The sequence below is a fragment of the Halichoeres trimaculatus genome, unplaced genomic scaffold (genome assembly GCF_033239565.1).
Source record: "Halichoeres trimaculatus isolate MK-OKI-2021-1 unplaced genomic scaffold, fHalTri1.1 fHalTri1_scaffold_19, whole genome shotgun sequence".
In the NCBI taxonomy this organism is placed as follows: domain Eukaryota; kingdom Metazoa; phylum Chordata; class Actinopteri; order Labriformes; family Labridae; genus Halichoeres; species Halichoeres trimaculatus.
This window is the reverse complement of record NW_027437197.1, coordinates 19,316,811-19,336,751: the sequence shown is the minus strand read 5'-3', so window position 1 is coordinate 19,336,751 and position 19,941 is coordinate 19,316,811. Positions and strand designations below refer to the sequence as shown.

Sequence of the window (19,941 nt, the reverse complement as noted above, 5' to 3'; positions counted from 1 at the left end):
TCTGTGTGCTTCTGCTGAGCTCTTACCCTGAGCAGCACACTCCGTCCCGTGTGGCTCCCCAAAGGAGATAAAACCATCAGCACAGAAACACTCGTAGCTGCCTTTTGTGTTCTTGCAGTCCTGAGGACACGTGCCGTAAACCTCACACTCATTTATGTCTGTTAAAAAAAGAAGAAGACATACATTAAAAAGGAAAAGGAAGAATTAAGCCTCAGTTTTAAAACAGATTGACACCTTACCTTCACAGGTGTGTTTCTCTGCCGCTCTGGGCTTGTAGCCAGGTCTGCAGGAGCAGAGCATCCCTCCTGATGTCAAGTCTGTGCAGTTGTGTTCACAGATGTTATCACTGCATGTGTGCCCACTGCCGTGATCTGTAGGAAAAAAGACACTTTTGCTTCATTCACTGGAGGAAATTTTGCATCCGTCAGCTCATAAATATAAATATCTTTTGTGATTCACTCACGGCAGCCGAGCTCGTCTGACTGATCCCCACAGTCATCGTAGTCATCACAGGCATACTGCAGAGGGACGCACTGACCGTTACTGCATTTGTATTCGTCATCTGTGCAGGGTCCATGAGTTGGGCTCTGGCCTGAATCAGGAGAAGCACATCAGCTTATCTAGAGCCATTGATTCATGGGGAACTGAGATGTTAGAGACTGTATTTCTTACAGTTTTCTTGTCTTTCATCAGAGCCATCACCACAGTCGTCCACTGAGTTGCACAGCTCGTGGCTGTAGATGCAGCGGTTGTTGTCACAGCGGAAACGGAACGGAGTCTCACACTGGATTTCCACTGCAGACAAACAGAAACAAACACAAAATGATTAAGTTAATGTTTGATTTCTTTGATTATTGGAGGGATCATTTAAGTTTAAGTTGGTGTTTTTGTCTTACAGCAGAGGTGAAGCTCCTCGTCTGAGTTATCCCCACAGTCATTGTCTCCATCACATTTCCAGTGCGGCTGGATGCACACGTGGTTCTTACACTCGAACAGGAAGGGCGGGCAGTATGTGCCGTTTGGAAAGCGGGTTGCTGGAAAACAATCAGGGCAAGATAGACTGAATATTTAATCCTATGACGAAGCAAACATTCAAGATTTCTTTTCTCTCATTGTAAAACACTTACGACAAGCCGTCTCATCTGTATAGTCCAGACAGTCAGGGTTGCCATCGCATTTGAAGCGTTCTGCAATACAGTGTCCACTGGTGCACTGGAAGTAACCAGGATGACATGTTCGCAGCTCTGCAGGGACAAAACAACACAAAAAGAATTTAACTTTTAGTAATAATAAAGTATCACTGCAAAAAATAAAACCTTTGCAAGTGTTTTTGACTTATTTTAAGAAAAAATTGTCTTGTTATACTCGATATGAGCCACATTAAAATTATAAGTCCAGAAAAATGTCTTGTTTCAAGTTATTTAAAGACAAAAATTAGGTCTGAATTGCGTGTAACAGGTAAAAAAAATCTGCCAATGGAACAAGAAAAAATTGCTTGAAACTAGAATAATGTCTTAATGCGAGCAACTTTTCTCTTGTTCCATTGGCAGATTTTTTTAGCTTGTTACAAGAAATTCAGATCTCAATTTTGTCTTTGAATAACTTAAACAAGACATTTTTCTGGACTTGTCGGGTGAATGTGGTTCATATTTAGTCTAAAAAGACATTTTCAACTAAAAAAAAAGACAAAAACACTTAAGATAAGATTTAGAAAAGAGAGCTCCAGTTTTGATTTCATCACGACTACATTTAGACACATAAAAGACTTAAACAGCAACATATTTTTCTTTCCACAATCTTCTTTTAGTTCATCCAACTCAAGTTCAAGTGATGCCTAAAAAAGTAAACTGTCTTGAATCCTCTGAGCGCGTTCAGAGTGCAGCCCAGTGAATAAACTGTTTTTGAATAGATGACTATAGGTGGTCCTGTCTGTCTATTCTCTGCCCCTAATACTTGAAGTTTTATTGCTTCTTTGTTTAGTGCAGCCCTCCGTTACTCACAAACAGCCGGCCCACAAAGAGCCTCCACTCACCACAGTCCCTTTCATCCGAGTTGTCCTCACAGTCGTTGTCATGGTCGCAGACCCAACGGTCAGGAATGCAGCGCAGATTATCACAACGAAACTCGCTCTCAGTGCACACGCGTGGAGCTGAGGGGAAACATGAAGATAGAATCTAAGAAAACTGACACAGCTCATACATCAGCTCTTCAGAGGTTTTCTTTTTCAATGCTGTTATTTTCTGCCATAACACCAGCACCATGTGCAGCTGTTACCCTGCAGCGAGCTCATGATGACTTCACCGCAGCGTAAGAAGGTGAAGCGGTACCACCATGATTTAACCCCAGACACTGTTCCCCCTTTGAGAAGCTGCATTATCACTATCAACCAGCATGTTCTCAGACATGTTTAAACTCTCCGGGGCAAAGGGTGACAGACTCCTTCACTCCCTCTTGCTGACACTTTGAGGACAGCCTGTTTCTTCAGCAGCTGATAAGGCTGCACCGGAGAAAGAAGTGTTGGGCCTCTTACAAAATCTCTGCTGTCTGATAAAATCATAGCAGGACTATCCGTTGCCATCAACACTCCTTTTTCATTTGGACAATTAACAGAAGCTGTTCTTGAATCCTGTCGTAAACCTTCTTAAAAGACACTTTGTAGTAAAATAATGTGCCCAGCGATTCACACTCTGCTCAGCACTCACCACAGCTGCGTTCATCAGAGTTGTCCCCACAGTCATCATCCCCGTCGCAGCTCCATCTGAGTGGGATGCAGCGGTGGTTGTCACACCTGAAGTCCCCGTTCGGATCACAGGTCAGCTCATCTAAAGAGGAAAGGTGGGGTTAAAGAAAGCTTGTGGTTGCTTTGAAACACCTGGGAGTTCATCTCTTTCCTTCCTTCCACCACACAGTGTCAGAAGAGAACGCTATTCTTCTGCAGATATCTTTTATTCACAACATCAAAATCCCTCACGGATACTATGGAGTTCATTTAAGCTTTGGGCGTTGATTGTCATACAGCTGCTTGCACTAAGAGTGCCTCCATATGGCAAAATAAGTTTCTCTGTCTCCTTTTTGTAAAAGCAAAGACTTACAGGTAATGAAAATTTAGGTATTCTGAGAAAATAGTTCCTCTACAGAGTGAGTAAATTAAGTTTGCAACTGGGAACTGGATTTATTGATATGACCTCCGGGAAGGAGGTTATGTTTTTGGGAGAGCTTGTCTGTTTGTCTGTGAACAACATAACTCAAAAAGGAACAAATTGATCTTGATTTAATTTTCAGGAAATGTTCAAAATGGGATAAGGAGGAAGTGATTAAATTTTGGAGGTGATCTGGATCACCGTCTGGATCCAGGACTCTTTTTAAAGGATTCTTTATCATTGTGAGATAGGGCCGTTTTCACCATGAGTGTATATAACTCCACAATGAATGGTCAGATTGCTTTGCAAAACAATACAAGACAAGGTCACCATAATTTCTGACAGATGTAAAAGCACGATCCAGATCCTGGCAATAATCTGGATACTAAGATCTGGAATATAAAATATGTACTGGGTGATCATCATTTTCAACACTGTCAGGAAACAAATTATCATACAAACCTGCAACTAACACCAAATTGTAGCAGATAGTCTGCTGAAAGTGAGTATAACATTAAAGTAGGACTAAAGTGTTGGTGACAAACACAATATGCTTGGTGGAGGTCTGCGCTCTCTGAGTGCTTTTCTGGTTATACTTAATTTTATTATTTTCATCATTACTTACCAGTATTATATAACTTTATCTTATATTGTAGGGATAACAACAAGTTGTGGTACCCTGGTGCACTGTAAACTAACACATTGGAGGTTTTTCTTCTTTTAAATAATGATGAAAATGTCAGTTTGAAATAAAAGGCGTCTTGTTTTTGATTCATCTCTTCCCAAAGGGAGGAGAGCAGTCTGTCCTGGGTTTCTCAAAGTCTGGTTCTGTGGAGGATATTACTAAATGAGATGAGAAGCACAGCCGGGTGAGGAGCGGGTGAGGAGTGGAGGAGAGCTGCTCTGAGCCGTCTCCACCACACAGTGCTGGGGGTCAAAGATAGCGCAGTGTGAGCCAGCCCTGCCCTTCTAGCCCTCCACCTGGCCCATCTGCTACATTCTTACAGGAAGATTAGCACGGATCTCCCGTCCCGCGCGGGCATGGCACTAATGGAGCGAGGGCCTCCGATAAGAGACGGGAGGGCCGCGGCGAGTGTGTTTGGATCGTAGCGAAGTACAAAGAGGCTTGTGTGAACCCTGCCCCCACGCAAGGACAGAGCAGCAACATGCTCACATACACACACATGTACGTAGACCCAAACCACCGGACAGCTCATAAATCTGTGGTGCAGGGAAAGGCGAACGGCGGGGGAGGGTGAGTGGTGAGACCCTCTCTATCAGCACCTCCCACCACCTCACTGGGTAATGTTCTGCAGGAGGCTGAGGTGTTGGCTAATTGCCTTTCACTCACTGCATGAACATTTAATCTAGTTTTCATGCCTTAAATATTTCAGATCCTCTAAAATCTTTAGGAACATCCTGATATAGGCCAATACATGTGACTTCCATGACCTGAAGAGTTTAAATGTGAGGGGTTGATCAATCTTGGAACCTTATATCTATCCTCTGATGATGATATCTGCCTCTGGGAGTGAGTGTGAACTCATCCAGCACTGTGTTTTTTTCAGTGGTTACCTAAAGCTACTTGAAGCCAAGACTTCCTTTTTCAGTTTTGCAGCAGTATAGCCAGGTGTGGTGCCTATTCATATATTTCCAGTAGGTGTTAGTTTTACAGTAAATACCAAGATTATTGTTGCTAGGTGCCGCCCTGTTGTGGCTGTCAGTTACAGCAGCTCTTGCTTCCTTGTCCGTTTCTTGTAATTTTTCATCTTGTTTTTGTCATTTAAGCATTTGGAGTGGATTAATACTTTGTACGGTTTATTTGTTGGTCATGGACACTACATGTCTACATGTAACCATGGCTGCATTGTTTACATGTGAAATCAGCTGTTTGTAGCCTGTAGCATGTCAATGCTAACTGGTGCAAGGCCTGATGTTTCCCACAAGGTGAGGAGAAGGAGGTGAGGATGACGTGCTGATTCTGAGGTGTGAGCTATGAAGTGACGAAATCGACCTGTCATTTTATCCATTGTTATTGGGAACGTAAGATGTATCTTGGATAAGATGGACGAGCTAGCTGTGCTAACCCAGCAACAGAGGGAATACCAGAGGGCAGAGTAGCATCAGACGTGGCTAACGGAGCTAACATCAGACACCAACGCCACATTGGAAGAGCTTCACTTGTTGTGAGCAGACAGGATCCAGGAGACAGAGACTGAACAGACTGCGAGGTGGAGGTGGAGGCTGGCTGAACTGGAGAATGATGGATAAGCTGTCATCATCTATTTCCTTATGGACCTTTTTGCACTTTCAATACACTTTCTTACTTTCTTTTTCTTGATTGCTGCTGTGACCCCAGAATTTCCGAAAATAAAGTGTCTTCTATTCCTTTCTATTCTATTCTGTTTTAAGATACACAGAGGCTAGACCCTGGTTTACAACAGCCAGATAGACTCATGGACAAAGGAGACGTGTTTCCTCCCATTGACGGCCGTAGCAGACTCACCACAGCCCTGCTCATCACTGTTGTCCCTGCAGTCATTCTGGCCGTTGCAAACAGACCACAGTGGCACACAGCGGTAGTTGGTCTTACAGTCAAACTCTGTGTGGTTGTCACATCGATAAGCAGGTCCCACTGCAGAGGAAAAACAGGGTTGTCAAACAAACTTAACATAATTAAAATGCACTTTTAAACATCTGAATACAGAGGGAAGGTTATTGACTTACTGCACTCCTCTAATGGTTCATCAGAGTTGTCCCCACAGTCATCATCTACATCACATTTCCAGTTCTGCGGGATACAGCGTCCATTTCGACACTTGAATTGTCCTGGGCTGCAGGTCCTGGTGGAGCAGTGAGCGGGATCCTCGTCAGACTGATCCCCACAGTCGTCCTCACCGTCACACTGCCACGTCTCAGGGATACAACGCTTATTCGCACACTGCCACTGGCGCGTTTCACACTGGTGTGTAGCTAGAGGAGGAGGAATCAATCAGTGGACTGAAGAACTTTGGTTTTAAGAAATTCAGGAAGTGGAAGAACTCAATTTACCACAAAGTACAGGGTCTTCATCTGAGCCGTCATGGCAGTCTCGGTTGCTGTTGCACAAGAAATGTGGACTGGTGCAGTTCCCGTCGTTGCACTGGAACTGGCCAAGCCTGCAGTGGCGAGCGGGGCAGGTGGAGGGCTCGTCTGATCCGTCTCTGCAGTCTCTTTGACCATCACATTTCCACCAGATAGGGATACATCTGTTGGAGCAGGAGTTTTTCAGAGCCCACAACACAAATGAATTTTATCTAATGGTTAAAAACTGAATTTCCCTTCTGGGATGAATAAAGTATTTTTATCTTTATCATCTTTATCTTTATCTCATCATTTTGCCTGTGACATCACATGACCTCTGTAAAAGGCAACACATTGTGAGAGGGCTTAAAAATAAATGTACCTTATGGAGCATCTAACTTTTGTATGCACAAAATAAATCATCAAAAAGCAGATTTTAAGCTTCACCTGGCATATATTTGTAGTTAATTTAATGTATCATTTGTTCCTACAACAGGGGATTTTTTAAAAACCTCAGATAAGATCCATAGGTTGCACAGACAGCAGGGGGCACTGTCTGCCAATGCAAAGAGCACAGACACATGTTTACTGCATGATCCAGTGTTTTGAATTACAGATGATGGATTGAGCTTGTGAGCAGACTAAATTAATAATTCCAAGACTTGTTTCCTCTCTAAAGAGAAGTGGACGAAAACACACAACACATGTAGTCGAAAGCACTGGTAACAAACCTTTCGTTGTTTGCACATCTGTACTGGGTGCTGGTGCACATGGGAAGGCATCTGCTCACACCTCCTATTTGCACTGTCAGGAAGTGATCCGGGCACTCACAGGTGTGTTCTCGCCCCCCGTGACGGATGAGACACAGGTGAGAGCAGCCTCCATTGTTCACAGCACAGGGATTGTTTACTGCCAGAGGAAGAGTCACAGTCAGGAATCTCACATACAGACCAGGTATTGTTCAGCTTCTGGAGGAGAACTGTATTTAAATGGGACAGAAAACATCTCACTCACCGATCGGCTGCCTGTAAGGATGACAGACGTGAATGTCAAACGGCCTGTGAGTGGTGTTAACCAGGAGCTGGTGACCAGAGCCGTCGTATTTGTTTCCTTTCTCCACTGAGCGTGTGTTCCAGTCAGTCCAGTAAACGGTGTCTTCAAACACGGTGAGGGCGAAAGGATGCGGCAGATTTCCGTCATACACTGTGTGTCTGTGTCTCCCATCCAAATCTGAGTATCTGCAAAGAAATTCAGTTCAAAGAGGTTTTCATGCATACTGGAAGCAAACAAGTGATATCTGTTCCAGGTTAATGAGCTGCTTACTCGATGTAGCTGAGATGAGCATCAGACCAGTAGAGTTTGTCGTTGGTGTAGTCGATGGTGATCCCGTTGGGCCACTCGATCTTTGTGGTGATGATCGTTGTTTTGTTGGTGCCGTCCATACCGACACGGCCGATAAAGGCTTTGTCTCCCCAGTCAGTCCAGTACACATATCTAAGAGGAAGCAAGGAGCTCATTTAAAAACACATTAAAGAATAAGAAGGGACGAGGATTTACAAGTCAGAAAAGCTCAATTTTGACTCATTTTAACACATTTCAAGGATTAATGTGTCTGGTACTAAGTTTCATCTCTGGATGCACTTTTTTACCTTATTTTTCTCTCATTTTTGCCCTTTATTCATAGAACAGCTGAAGGAAAGCTGACAGGTCAAGCAGCATCCTGTTTTTGAGTACAGTATGAAAAATAAAACTACAGCTTGGCGGGTTATCTGAATGCAGATGAAGTATATCTAACACAAAACTCAGACAAAGAGTGGAGAATAAGATTTTGTTACATTTTAAAAGTGGCCTCAATAAAAAATAAGAAAAATCTTGACTAAATTAAAAACTAGAAAAGCACTTTAATGTTATACTCCCTTTCAGCAGACTGTCTGCTACAATTTGGTGTTAGTTGCAGGTTGGTACGATAATTTGTTTCCTGACCGTGTTGCATAGCAATCCGACCATTTATGGTGGAGTTATATACACATATGGTGAAAACAGCCCTATCTCACAATGATAAAGAATCCTTAAAAAAAATCCTGGATCTAGACGGTGATCCAGATCACCTCCAAAATTTAATCACTTCTTTCTTATCCCATTGTGAACATTTCCTGAACATTTCCTGAACATCCATTCGTTACTTTTTGAGTTATTTTTTCACAGACAAACAGACAAACTCTCCCAAAAACATAACCTCCTTGGCGGGAGGAAATTAAAAATTGAGTCCTGGTTAAGAATTTATTTTTTAGTTCCTGCGCAGAAGTATCAGTGATGGGTAATGTCCATCTGGTACACCAGGGGTCTTTGTTCTTCTTGTATATGGACAAAAAAGACACTATGGGAATAAGTAATCAATTAGCACGATCTCATAAACAAATTCTTAATTACAAGCTCCGCTAAAAGATCCCATAAATTCCCTTTATTCAATAAGAACAAGACTTTTGACAGTAAGTGTTTGTAAGCCACACTCTTTGGTTATGTCAAAATGAAAGAAGACAAAGAAACAATCTACTTTTGTAGTTCACTAACTTTCAATTTCAATTTCTGGGTCACAGTTTTCTGAATGTGTCAAAAAGCAGAACTCCTCTTTGCCTCTTACTCACCCATATTTGGGATGCAACACGATGGCTCTGGGGTTTTCAAAGCAGTAGGTGTTGTTGGGATCCACACAGTGCTCAGCCAGCTTCTTCACAAACCGACCATCCAGCTCAGACACCTTAAGACAGTCCAAGAAGCTGTCGGCCCAGTAGAGCTTCCTCGCCACCCAGTCGACAGCAAGGCCCTCTCCATGTAAGACTCCATTCACCACCACCTCCCTGTTACTCCCGTTAAAGGACATCCTCTCAATCACTCTGCGGCTCACATCAATCCAATAAAGCCGCTTCTCCACACGATCAAAGTCCATGGCAACGACACTGGTCAGGCCTTGCAGGATCAGAGAGTAAGCCTCTCCGTCTGTGGACAGGTTCCTCAGGTAGTAGCGGTTGCTGAAGATGAGGTAGGGGGAGATGTTGCTGTTCTGACGGCAGCTGTGGCCGTCAGGTTCTCTGAGGAATCCAGGGGCGCACTTACACACGTAGGAGCCGACGGTGTTCTCACAGATCTGGCTGCAGACGCTTGGTGTTTCTGCACACTCGTTGACATCGTCACACGTTTTGCCGTCAGACATGAGGCGGTAACCGGGGTGACAGGTGCAGATGAAGCTGGTGGGTGTGTCAGTGCAGTTGTGATCACAGTGGTGGATGGATGGGTCTGTGCACTCATTGACACCTGGAATTAGAGAAGGAGAACATCAACCAATGCATATTTATTCTTTTTATTTAGTGATTTGTTTTGTTCTTCTCAGAACAGCCTCACACTCACCACATCCCTTCTCATCACTGTTGTCGGAGCAGTCATCATTCCTGTCGCACACCTGGCTCAGAGGGATGCAGTGTCCGTTATCACATCTGAACTCTCCAGGGGGGCAGGTGGGGGCCGGGGTGCGGCACATGTGCTCCAGCTCGTCGGACTCGTCCCCGCAGTCGTTGTCTCCGTCACATACAAAGTCGTGGGAGATGCAGCGGCCGTTCTGGCAGGTGAACTGGTGCTGTTGGCACGGCAGGTAGGTGCAGCTCTGCTCATCGCTGCCGTCTCCACAGTCGTTTCGTCGATCACACCTGATTTCAGGAAACAGGAAGGGAAAAGTGGACTCACACTGCTGCTTAGACAGAAAGCAGATTAATTTATGTCAACGTTTTCTCACCTGTAGACACTACGTATGCAGAGACCGTTGTTACAGGCGAACTCATTGACGCCACAGGATCTACGACTGCAGTTCTGATGTTCATCTAAAGCATCTGTACAGTCTGCATCTCCGTCGCACACCCAGTCGCGTGGGATACACTTCCGTTGTGGAGGTTGATTGTTTGCACAGGTGAATTCTATATTTGAACACGTGCGATTGGCTGGAAAACAAGAAATAAAGCAGGAGGGGTTTACAAAATAATGTTACATAATGACAGTGATGACCCAGTGTCAACCTGCATGTTTAGCAATCCGCACATTCCAAACTCTATTTCCAAACATGCAGCCGTGACTTCGAATCCTTTATCCGTCTAATGTGATTGATGCACATTGTTTGAAGTGAGTCTCCTACAGAGGCTGAAGTCTTTAGCTTCGGGCACCTTATTGTTGGAGCACACACTGGTGAGACATAAAAGTCTTGATCCACCCTGAGCCAGGAAGCCAGAGAAAGGAGACATGCACAAAGTAACGAGTGAGGCAGGAGAAATCAGGAATGTCAGTTCCTTGGGATGGAGACCTTCTACAGGAGACTCAGATGCCAGGCACTGACTGCCAGTGTCTCCCACACAACACTCCCCCAGTGGTGTGTGTATCCTAATCCATCAGCGTCTTGAATAATGATAGGATGAGGGGAAGCAGGAGGAGGGGGTTGGAGGAGTGATGGGAAACAAGAGGATGGGCTGCGAGGGGAGGATGAGGAAGAGGACAAAGAGGAAGAAGATGCAAAGAGGTTATAAGAGGACTCATACCACAGTTATGTCTCTGGTCTTCATCACTCATGTCCCCACAGTCATTGTCGCCATCACAGATCCAGGAGGAGGCGATGCACCTGCCGTCATCACAGCGAAACTGATCAGAGTTGCAGGTCCTGGCATGTGTAGCTGTGAGGACAGTTCAAAAAACTTTTTAACAACTGCAGAATAACTTGTTTAACATCTGTTAGAGTCATTTTTGTGGATAATCATCAAATTTTTCTAAGAAATTCCCCCCGTTTCTTGATTGCCAATTATTTCAGGTACTTCCCCCACTGCTTTCCTTCTAATAATCAAGGCACAATACAAAACAGGCAAAGCTTTCAAAATAGTCATGGCAACTCCCCATTCCCATGCATGGTGAGCTGTCTAAACAAAAGCCAAAGTGAGGCTCTGTAACCCCTGATGGACAAAGGGAGGGGGAGGTGCTGTTTGTCGGAGGACACTGAGGGGCGTCAGCACACAGGAATGCAGCACACAATAGGAGGCCTGACTGACCACATCGTCAACAAAGAAATACACCACTGACTCGCACTTTCTGCTACATCACTCACACACTCTCTCACAGCGGCACACAGATGCAGATGGGAGCAGACAGACACAGATACACAAAAACTGAGCAGCTGATAGCAGGGCGGGGGCAGACGCACAAAGCCAGGGGGCTGCTTTTTTTGGAGGGTGAGAAGAGCTGTGGGACACTCACTGCAGGAGAGGGGCTCATCAGAGCCGTCAGCGCAGTCGGCCCCTCCGTCACAGTACCAGTGGGCGGGGATGCAGCGACCGCTCGAGCAGCGGAACTCACTCTGGGAACATGTGGATGTCGCTGTGGGGAGGATGGAGGACAGGCATGAAATCAGATGGAGGACTTGACAACGTGGAATGTTTGACACCCTGATGATGTGTTGGGGAAAGTCTGTTTGACTTTTTTACATCCTTGCTCTCATTCGTCAGACTAGGGTTGCAAAATTCTGAGAATTTTCAAGCAAGAAACTTTCCATGGGAATTTTCAGAAATAAATGTACATTGTGGAAATTTTCAGGGAATTTATATAAACTGTATTTACCTGGGCTAACATTTGTTCGAATGTACATTTTGGTTTGTTATAATGCTGCGCTTCATTTATACTCAGAAGTCAGAATTTCCAAGTTCCGAGTGGGAACGTCCAGCTGGAACAACCCCCGAGGTCAGAATTTCCGACTTGTAAGTTGGAGCATCCACACCACCCCTGAGCTCCCAGTAGGAAATTCCGAGTTCAGGAGTAAACAGCAATTAAGCTCATGTCATATTCTTTTTATTTTAGACTTTCTGACTAGTGTTTGTTGCAATAAATCAGCTGTAAACATAGTATTATTCAGTGTTTATATATAGAAATACTGCTGTTATGGCAACTTTTTCTGACTTGGCAACTAGAACGCTGAACTCAGAGATGACGTCATTCCCACTCCCGACTTCCCAGTTACGAGTACAAATGGCATGCAGCATAAGCAGGAATGCATGCAAACATGTCTAATGCAACATTAGATGCAAAAATAAACATATCTCCTGACATTAAAAAAAACAAGTTGAGGGCAAAAAAATCTAGAAATGTCCAATATCCTCGAGCTAAAGTTCCCATTAGAAATTTTTAGGAATTTACCTGAAATTTACCTGAAATTGTCCACCCCTTTGGAACCCTAACTCAGACTTAACTTCTGCTCTACCTCATTTAAGTGGAAAATTTGTACTGTTTGTGACAAACTTCTGACTTCTTTGACTCAGTCCTAAGGGACTGGGTTTAGTGATCAGAGGGTTGCTGGTTCAAGTCCCAGATTGGGAATTAGGCTGATAGCTGGGGAGGTATTGGCTTAAGTTCCTGATCACTGCTGGGGTGCCCCTTGAGCAAGGCATCAACCCCCCAACTGCTCAGGTGCATACCGAGAGTGCAGCACCATTACTCTGTCCTCTCTAATTAGTGCGTGTTTCTATGTAAAATGCTTTTTGCATGTGTGTGTGAATACACAGCATGATTCATCAACAGATCTAATCTAAGCAAACCTAAAAACCCAAACTGCAGTATTCCTCCAATGACAGATCTGGAGATTACTGTTGTGCAATAGAATACTCAAACAGCCACAGTGTATTGACATATTGCACTAAACCTGGGCACTTTCTACCGTATTCAAAGTGCTAGCAGACATAGGCATGGATGAGTTCTTTTCCCTATTTTGTCTGATCGGGTGGATACTTGATCTTCTTCCTGAAGGTAACAAAAAATCTCGAAAATCTCAAAAAAGATGAAGTGTTTTTGTCCTGAACTCACCACAGTGTGTGGGGCTCTCGTCACTCATATCCCCGCAGTCGTTGTCTCCATCACACAGGTATGAACGAGGGATGCAGATGTTGGTCGACTGACACTTAGTGTGCTCTGGCTGGCAGGTTCGCTCAGCTGAGAAAACCATAAATCATGTTAAAATGACATTCAAAAAAGGCGCTTTAGTGGCAACCTTAAGAAACTCACGGCAGTTTTGTTCATCAGACGTCCCGTTGTCATAGCAGTTGTTGATGCCGTTGCAAACGTAGTCCTTGGCGATACAGCGGCCGTTGTTGCAGCTGAACTCAGTGTTGGGGTCACATGGTCGGAACAGACAGCTCACCTCGTCGCTGTTGTCTCCGCAGTCGTCATAGTGGTCACAGCGGTAGTGGTAGGGCACACAGCGGCCGTTGCCACAGGTAAACACCGTCGGCTCGCAGGTGTGGAAAGCTGCCAATCAGAACCGAGAGTTTAGAGCTCTGACTGATAGATAAGGGGTCAGGAGGAGGGGGGCTGACGTAAACAGGAAGTCGAAAGTCAATTTACCTGACAGGGCAATAAAGGATGACAGCAGCTGTGGGACTGCATGCAAAGATATGAGGGAATAGATTTCATTTGTAAGAGTTAATTTCTGTGAGTTAGGTGCTTGTTAATGAAAACATGATCATGAAGCAGACGCATACACACCAACATAGTTGAAGACGAGTTTAGGTCCTATGAAAAGCAGTTACGAAAGCAGAAATATAGAGAAGGTTAGTACATGGGGAGATGTATCTCAAGTGTTCCAGATAAATATCCACAGAGATGAAAGTTCATCCGAAGAATAAAGAAAGGAATACACAAATGGATTCAAGATTTGAGTGAAAACCATACCACAGACTCTCTCCAGCTCATCACTGCCATCTCCACAGTCATTGTCGTTGTCACATTTCCACTGGGCTCGAATACAGCGGCCGTTCATACAGGTGAACTGGCCCGGCTGGCAGCGAGTCCCATTATCAACGATACAGTGCTTGTTGTCAGCCAGGTACCAGCGGCCCTCAGATGGACACTGACACTCAGCTCCGTTTGGTCCTAACAAGACAAAAGTACGGAAAAACACTTAAATAAGTCACACCAGCTGCAATATATAAAAATAAAGCATAAATAAATATACAACAGGGTTTGTACCTGGAGTACAAATGTGGCTGCAGCCTCCATTAAACTGCTGACAGGGACTGTCACACTGCTGCTGCTTCCTGGCTGCCAGAACGTGGATGTCCATTGGCCGAGATGGAAGGTTCTGGATCATAACCCTCTGATCAGAGCCGTCGTGTTTGTTAGCTCGATAGATGCTGCGTGTGTTCCAGTCAGTCCAGTAGATGAACTGGCCGAACATACTCATAGCAAAGGGGTAGATGGCCGTGCTGACGATGACCTCTCGATTCGCCCCCGTCAGGGAGGATCGCTCGATCTTCTGTCTGATGGCAGAGCAAAGTGGTGAATACAGCAGAAGCTTGACAACACAGTGGATATTAAACAGTTTATGTTTCAGCAGTGGAATATTTCAGATCTTACAAGCTGGCGTCTGCCCAGTAGAGTCTCTGTTCTTCGTAGTCCAGGGTCAGACCATTAGGCCACACGAGACTGCTGTTCACGATATCTGTTCTGAAGTTTCCTCCTACGGTGGCTCGCTCAATCTTTGCATGAGTCCCCCAGTCCGTCCAATACATGTAGCTACGAAACAAGCCAAGATGATTATTTTTAATCTTGTTTTATCTTATTAGTGATAAAGTAGTCTATTGTTTCAGCTTACCCCCTGCAGGGGTCCAGCATGATAGCTCTCGGCCGGGACACATGGGCGATAACAGTCCTCTGAGAGCCGTCCACAGACATGGAGCTGATGCTCTGGTTGACGTAGTCGCTGTAATAAATCCTTTTGTTGATCCAGTCGTATGCGATGCCATCAGGAGCTCCCAGGTCTGTCAAACACAAAGATCAAAGTATCGTCAGAAATACTTCTGATTTAAAATCTTTGTTTCTTAATAAGAATAAAAAGAGGAAAAAGAGAAGAAGGAATAAACGTAAACATTTTCGTTTGAAACATACCATAAGCCACCACTACAGGAGCTGCGGTCGGAGAGGACAGGCTGATGTAGCTGATCTTGCTCGATCCAGCGCCTGTACTCTGTGTGAAGTAAATCCTCCTGTCCGTCAGGTCGAAATCCAGAGCCACAGAAGTACGCGGCACGTTGACCACAGGAAAAGGAAGCGCGTGGTCTTCAGGATCCAGTCGCAGGCTGCGCACTGTGCTCTCTGTCGTGTAGATGAGATAATCGTCCCTCGACACCACACAGTTCTCGTTATCTGCTGCCAGGTTCCCGAAAGCGCAGCTGCATTTCTTCTCCTGGTTGTTTACGATGGATGCTGGGAAGGCAAAGCAGAAGTGGGCGCAGCCTCCGTTGGCCTCTAAGCAGGGGTTGAAGTTGAGCTCCCGGGCAGTGGTCGGCTGAGTGCGCTGGTCAAATATAGTGACATCTCTGAGCATGTTGATGTTGTCTCTGATGACAGCGGGCTGCTCGGTGCTACCGGGCTCTTTACTCGCCTGAAAGACTTTCTTTAGGTTCCTGTCCACCCAGATGATGCTGCTCTCAAACACTGTTATTCCATAAGGAGTTGGATAGCGACTCCCATACCTGACGATTTCTGTCTCTCCTCCTTGAGGATTGACTCGAGCGATCATATCCAAGGAATCATCCACCCAGTAGATGTATCCAGTTTGCCAGTCCACAGCGAGACCTCGTGGAGTGATGATCCCTGACGACACTAAGACTGTGCGGTTTGTTCCGTCCATCAGAGCTCGCTCAATCTTGGGGTTTTGACCGTAATCAGCCCAGAACAGATATCTGTTCCTGGGGTCCACGACAATGTGGCGCGGCATGTCCACCTGGGTCTTCAGGAGCACCCTGCGGAACGTGGTGTTAAGACGGAGAACCTCCACATAGGTCTCAGTCAGGAAGGCGTTGGTGAAGTAAATGTTCCCTGAAGAGGAATACAGGTGATTTTTATTTCAAAGCCATGTGAGCACGGGGATGAAACGGATCATAGAAGATCCTCTGGAAGTGTATCATCTGACATGGTGACATACCTGCAACCCAGTCGACAGCGATTCCTCGGATCCCATTGCGTCCTATTCCAGATGTCACTATGCTACGTAATCCTGAGCCATCTGGCTTAATTCGTCTGACCCCGTTCTGCGATGCTATTGTGCTGCTGAAGTCACACCAGTAGATGAAACCCGATGCCATGTGTACATCAATATGTAAAGCATTACGGCCTGCAGGATGATAATACAGTCATGAGAGTTTATAGATGTTTCTCACCATGAGTGACTAATTATGATGATGATAGCCTTGTTCGTCATTGCACATGTTTCAGAGCAATTACACTACATTTTATTAACATCCTGTCCAAGAACATATGAAAAGATAGTGACAAGGACAGGGGGAGGAAAAAAATGAGAAGTAGTAGAGGGGTAAAAAAGGTGATACCAGACTATGCTCCCAAGGAGGGGAGGGGGCAAAGGTTGAGATTAGGAAAAAAAAACCTCAGCATATAAACACATGATAACAACAAACAAAAAACTCAAAGACTTGAACATATGTCACTGCACAAATCTCAGCAGCCTGCACTGTAACGTAGCCAAAGAAGGCGTTGAGTCTGAGGTTGTGTGTGGGTTATGTGTTTTCATGTGTGGATATGTAAACCCATGGACTCTATCCTAACCAGACTCAACAATTGTCCTTCCTTTATTGTTGGCAATTAAACGAGAATCACTGACCTCTCCCAGCTACAGGCACCATGGCTTCAGAGTGATCAGCCCCTTCCAGACTGAAGCCTTTGACTGCAGACAGGGTGGAGATAACCACATAAGACTGGTAGGGGGCACAGGTCCTGTTGTCAGCACCGAGTTTAAAACCTGTGGCACATGCACAGGTGAAAAGACTCTGTGGACGAGGCAGGCAGAGCTGCTCACACGCTCCCACATTGTTGGTGCAGCCGTTGGATGTCCCTGCAGAGGCTGAGAGAGACAGAGAGAGGTGTGACAAATAGAAGTAAAAATGACCCCAAACCTGGCAACATTCAGTGAGGATGATGATGATGATGATGATGTCTCACTCACTGTCACGATAATGCACTTTCAGGACCCTGAGCCCAGAAACGTTATCTCGCAGCACAACTCTGTTGGCACCCGTTGACTTGTCCACACGCTCTATGACCTCAAAGTCACGGTCTGTGAAGTAGAGGTAGTTTTGATGGACAGCCACACCCCAGGGGTGAGACAGACCTGTCACTATGGTGATGCGGTTACTTCCATCTGGATCACCTCGCTCAATCTGTGGAGAGCCAGACAGTCAGTGAATCTGGGCTGTAGATTTTGCACAACTGGGTTGTATTTTTATTTTATGTTTGCCAGAGTCATATAAAATAAGACCCACCATGCCTGTGCTTGTCACAGCCCAGTACAGCTTGTTATCTTGGATGTCCACAGTGATGAACTCGATGTGATCAAGGTTGGTGGTGAACAAGATGACAGGGTTTAAGCCGTCCATGTCTGCAGATGCCACCTTGGCAGGGATGCCACTCTCTGTTCCCTGATCTGTCCAGTACAGTTTGCTAAGAAACATTGAAGAAAACAAGTTAAACAACTTAAAAGTTATGTGACATAGAAAGGGGCTACAAATTATGGGTTTTGCTATCAAGTTATAGAAATCTCTCCACACTGAAAGGAAAAAGTCATATCTGAGTTAAAGGAGGAATTTGTTTTAACAGAGAGTTTAACATGTTTTTACATTAGACAGGGTGACTCAGAAATCTGTTTCTAAAGTCTTTAGTGAACCTCAAGCGTACACCGCTGTGGTGTGAGTGTGCAGCAGAGTATTCAGTAACACTGGTTGAGTTCTCTCTAGAGGCAGAGCAGAAGGCGATGAGGAGGCTGTTAGAGCTCAGTAGCTGTGGGGATGAGCGACTGTGCCAGCATTGTGTTAAATGGGGCTTACCCACGTGCTGGGTCCACTGCGATGCCAACAGGACTTCCAGCGCCAGTTGGAGAGCCGTTATTTGTGATCAGAGTTTTACGGTACTGTACTTCTCCTCTCAACTTCAAAACCTGACAAAACACAAAGCCAAAAGGGGGCAGTTCATTGGAGCTGTGTAGCCGCTTCACCATTTGTGATAAAAAAAAGCAGTACGGAGAGTTATTTGGCTCACTTCAATAGACTGAGTGGCTGGATTGGTGTAGTACAGGTTCTCTGTTATCCAGTCCAAAGCCAGACCTACAGGAGAGCCAAGGATGGCAGCAGGGGCGAACTCTGTCCTGTTGGTACCGTCTGACTTCACCCTGTGGATCTCACCCTGGTGAACGAGAGAGGACAGCTTAGCTCCCAGTCAAACGTAATAAACGACGACTTTAAAAACTCTCTTTGGACTTACAGGATGCTCCACCCAGTAAATGGCTTGTTCGTTGTCATCGAAGTCAACGTCATATCCATTCTGGAGCCCAGCTACAGGGACCATAGCATCATTACTCTTGTCTTCTGGGTTCAAGGAAATGCCGTAGATGATGCTGTCTCTCACAACCACCAGGAAAGGATCTTCACCTTTAAGTAAAGCAACAACCAGGGATGAGGGAACAAGAAAAACGTACAATCTGTTTTTAGTAAAGCTGGTAAACATGTGATTCCTGGATACAGATTTAGCTCAGGGTAATCTCTTTTTTTAGTTCATCAAAACTCGTTGCAGGATAGAAATCTATCGCTCCTTTATCTACGAAGAGGATTGACTGGTGAAAGTTGGTTCCACAATCCGATTTGCTTTGTCGTCAGAGATTAAATCGATGAATGGTTGCAGGGCATTTTCATTCTTGGATAATCATTGGCCTCAGGGGGAGACTGTGTTCTGCTTGGCTTGAATGGGCTGAAACCTGAGATGAGTTAAGCTGTTGACCCAAGGAGGACTTTGAATTAAAGGTCCCTTGTCTTCTTGAGACCTTGAAAGACGTGCGTCAATGATTCTAAATATTTATGACCTGGAACAGCAGTTTACAAGGGCTTCTAAATGGGACGCTGTTGACAAGCACCTGGATTGATTTTCATTCTAGTTGGTGATTTTAAAGGTGTCTTATCGTTCTGACACTGGGACGGTTTGAAACATGCATTGAAACCTTCAATGACAGGTTAATACTTTTAAGACCAGAATAACTTCCTTGAAAGTAAATCAACTTATCAGCTGCATCTGACCTGACTTCCTTCTTCATCAAACTCAGTGATGAGTGTTCTCTGTTTGGCAGAGATTCATACCTCTGTTGCAGGTGATTTGGTCCTCTGCCAGTGTCCAGCCTGAGGGGCAGGCACACGAGTAGTACCTGGGTCCCACAGCAGAGAGCAGGCAGATATGAGTGCAGGTACTCCTCAAGCAGTGATTCTCACCTGGAGATTGTGAAATCACACAGAAACAACAGAGGAGAATTTATCATTTCTGCAGAATCATTCAAAAATGGATTACTATCAATATCAGTGAGAATTAACATGGGTTATCTTTGCCATACCCGGTGGCTGCCTCGCTGGATGCACTGCCACTAGACCCATGGGCTGAGGGAGGTTGAACAGCATCACTGTCTGGTTCTCCCCATGCCACTTATGGGCCCGCATCACACGGTTGATGTATCTGTCGGTCCAATACACAAAATCCTCAAAAATGGTAATTGCGTGGGGATGTTGCAGTACCTTTTCACAGAGAGCAGCAAAAGAAAAAACAGCGTCTTATACATTCTATGAAAGGAAAAGAAATGTTCTCTTTTGGCTTCAGAAATAAAGTTTTCCTACACTCA

General features: G+C 45.0%; 1 protein-coding gene across 1 annotated transcript in view; it reads right to left on the bottom strand.

Annotated features, from left to right (window-relative positions):
* Positions 1-19,941, bottom strand: part of lrp2a (low density lipoprotein receptor-related protein 2a) — a 46,364-nt gene that overhangs the window by 5,048 nt on the left and 21,375 nt on the right. Inside the window, 35 exon segments of the mRNA XM_074694484.1 lie at positions 27-158; positions 240-371; positions 464-592; positions 673-795; positions 897-1,034; positions 1,128-1,244; positions 2,033-2,149; positions 2,703-2,822; positions 5,647-5,775; positions 5,868-6,113; positions 6,192-6,388; positions 6,935-7,112; positions 7,218-7,441; positions 7,527-7,697; positions 8,849-9,515; positions 9,609-9,904; positions 9,991-10,192; positions 10,781-10,912; positions 11,487-11,606; positions 13,083-13,208; positions 13,281-13,523; positions 13,947-14,147; positions 14,244-14,533; positions 14,631-14,789; positions 14,869-15,034; positions 15,162-16,094; positions 16,201-16,389; positions 16,894-17,133; positions 17,236-17,449; positions 17,552-17,729; positions 18,113-18,222; positions 18,324-18,467; positions 18,546-18,712; positions 19,412-19,540; positions 19,660-19,837. Of these exon segments, the coding sequence (XP_074550585.1) occupies positions 27-158; positions 240-371; positions 464-592; positions 673-795; positions 897-1,034; positions 1,128-1,244; positions 2,033-2,149; positions 2,703-2,822; positions 5,647-5,775; positions 5,868-6,113; positions 6,192-6,388; positions 6,935-7,112; positions 7,218-7,441; positions 7,527-7,697; positions 8,849-9,515; positions 9,609-9,904; positions 9,991-10,192; positions 10,781-10,912; positions 11,487-11,606; positions 13,083-13,208; positions 13,281-13,523; positions 13,947-14,147; positions 14,244-14,533; positions 14,631-14,789; positions 14,869-15,034; positions 15,162-16,094; positions 16,201-16,389; positions 16,894-17,133; positions 17,236-17,449; positions 17,552-17,729; positions 18,113-18,222; positions 18,324-18,467; positions 18,546-18,712; positions 19,412-19,540; positions 19,660-19,837 (7,237 nt within the window).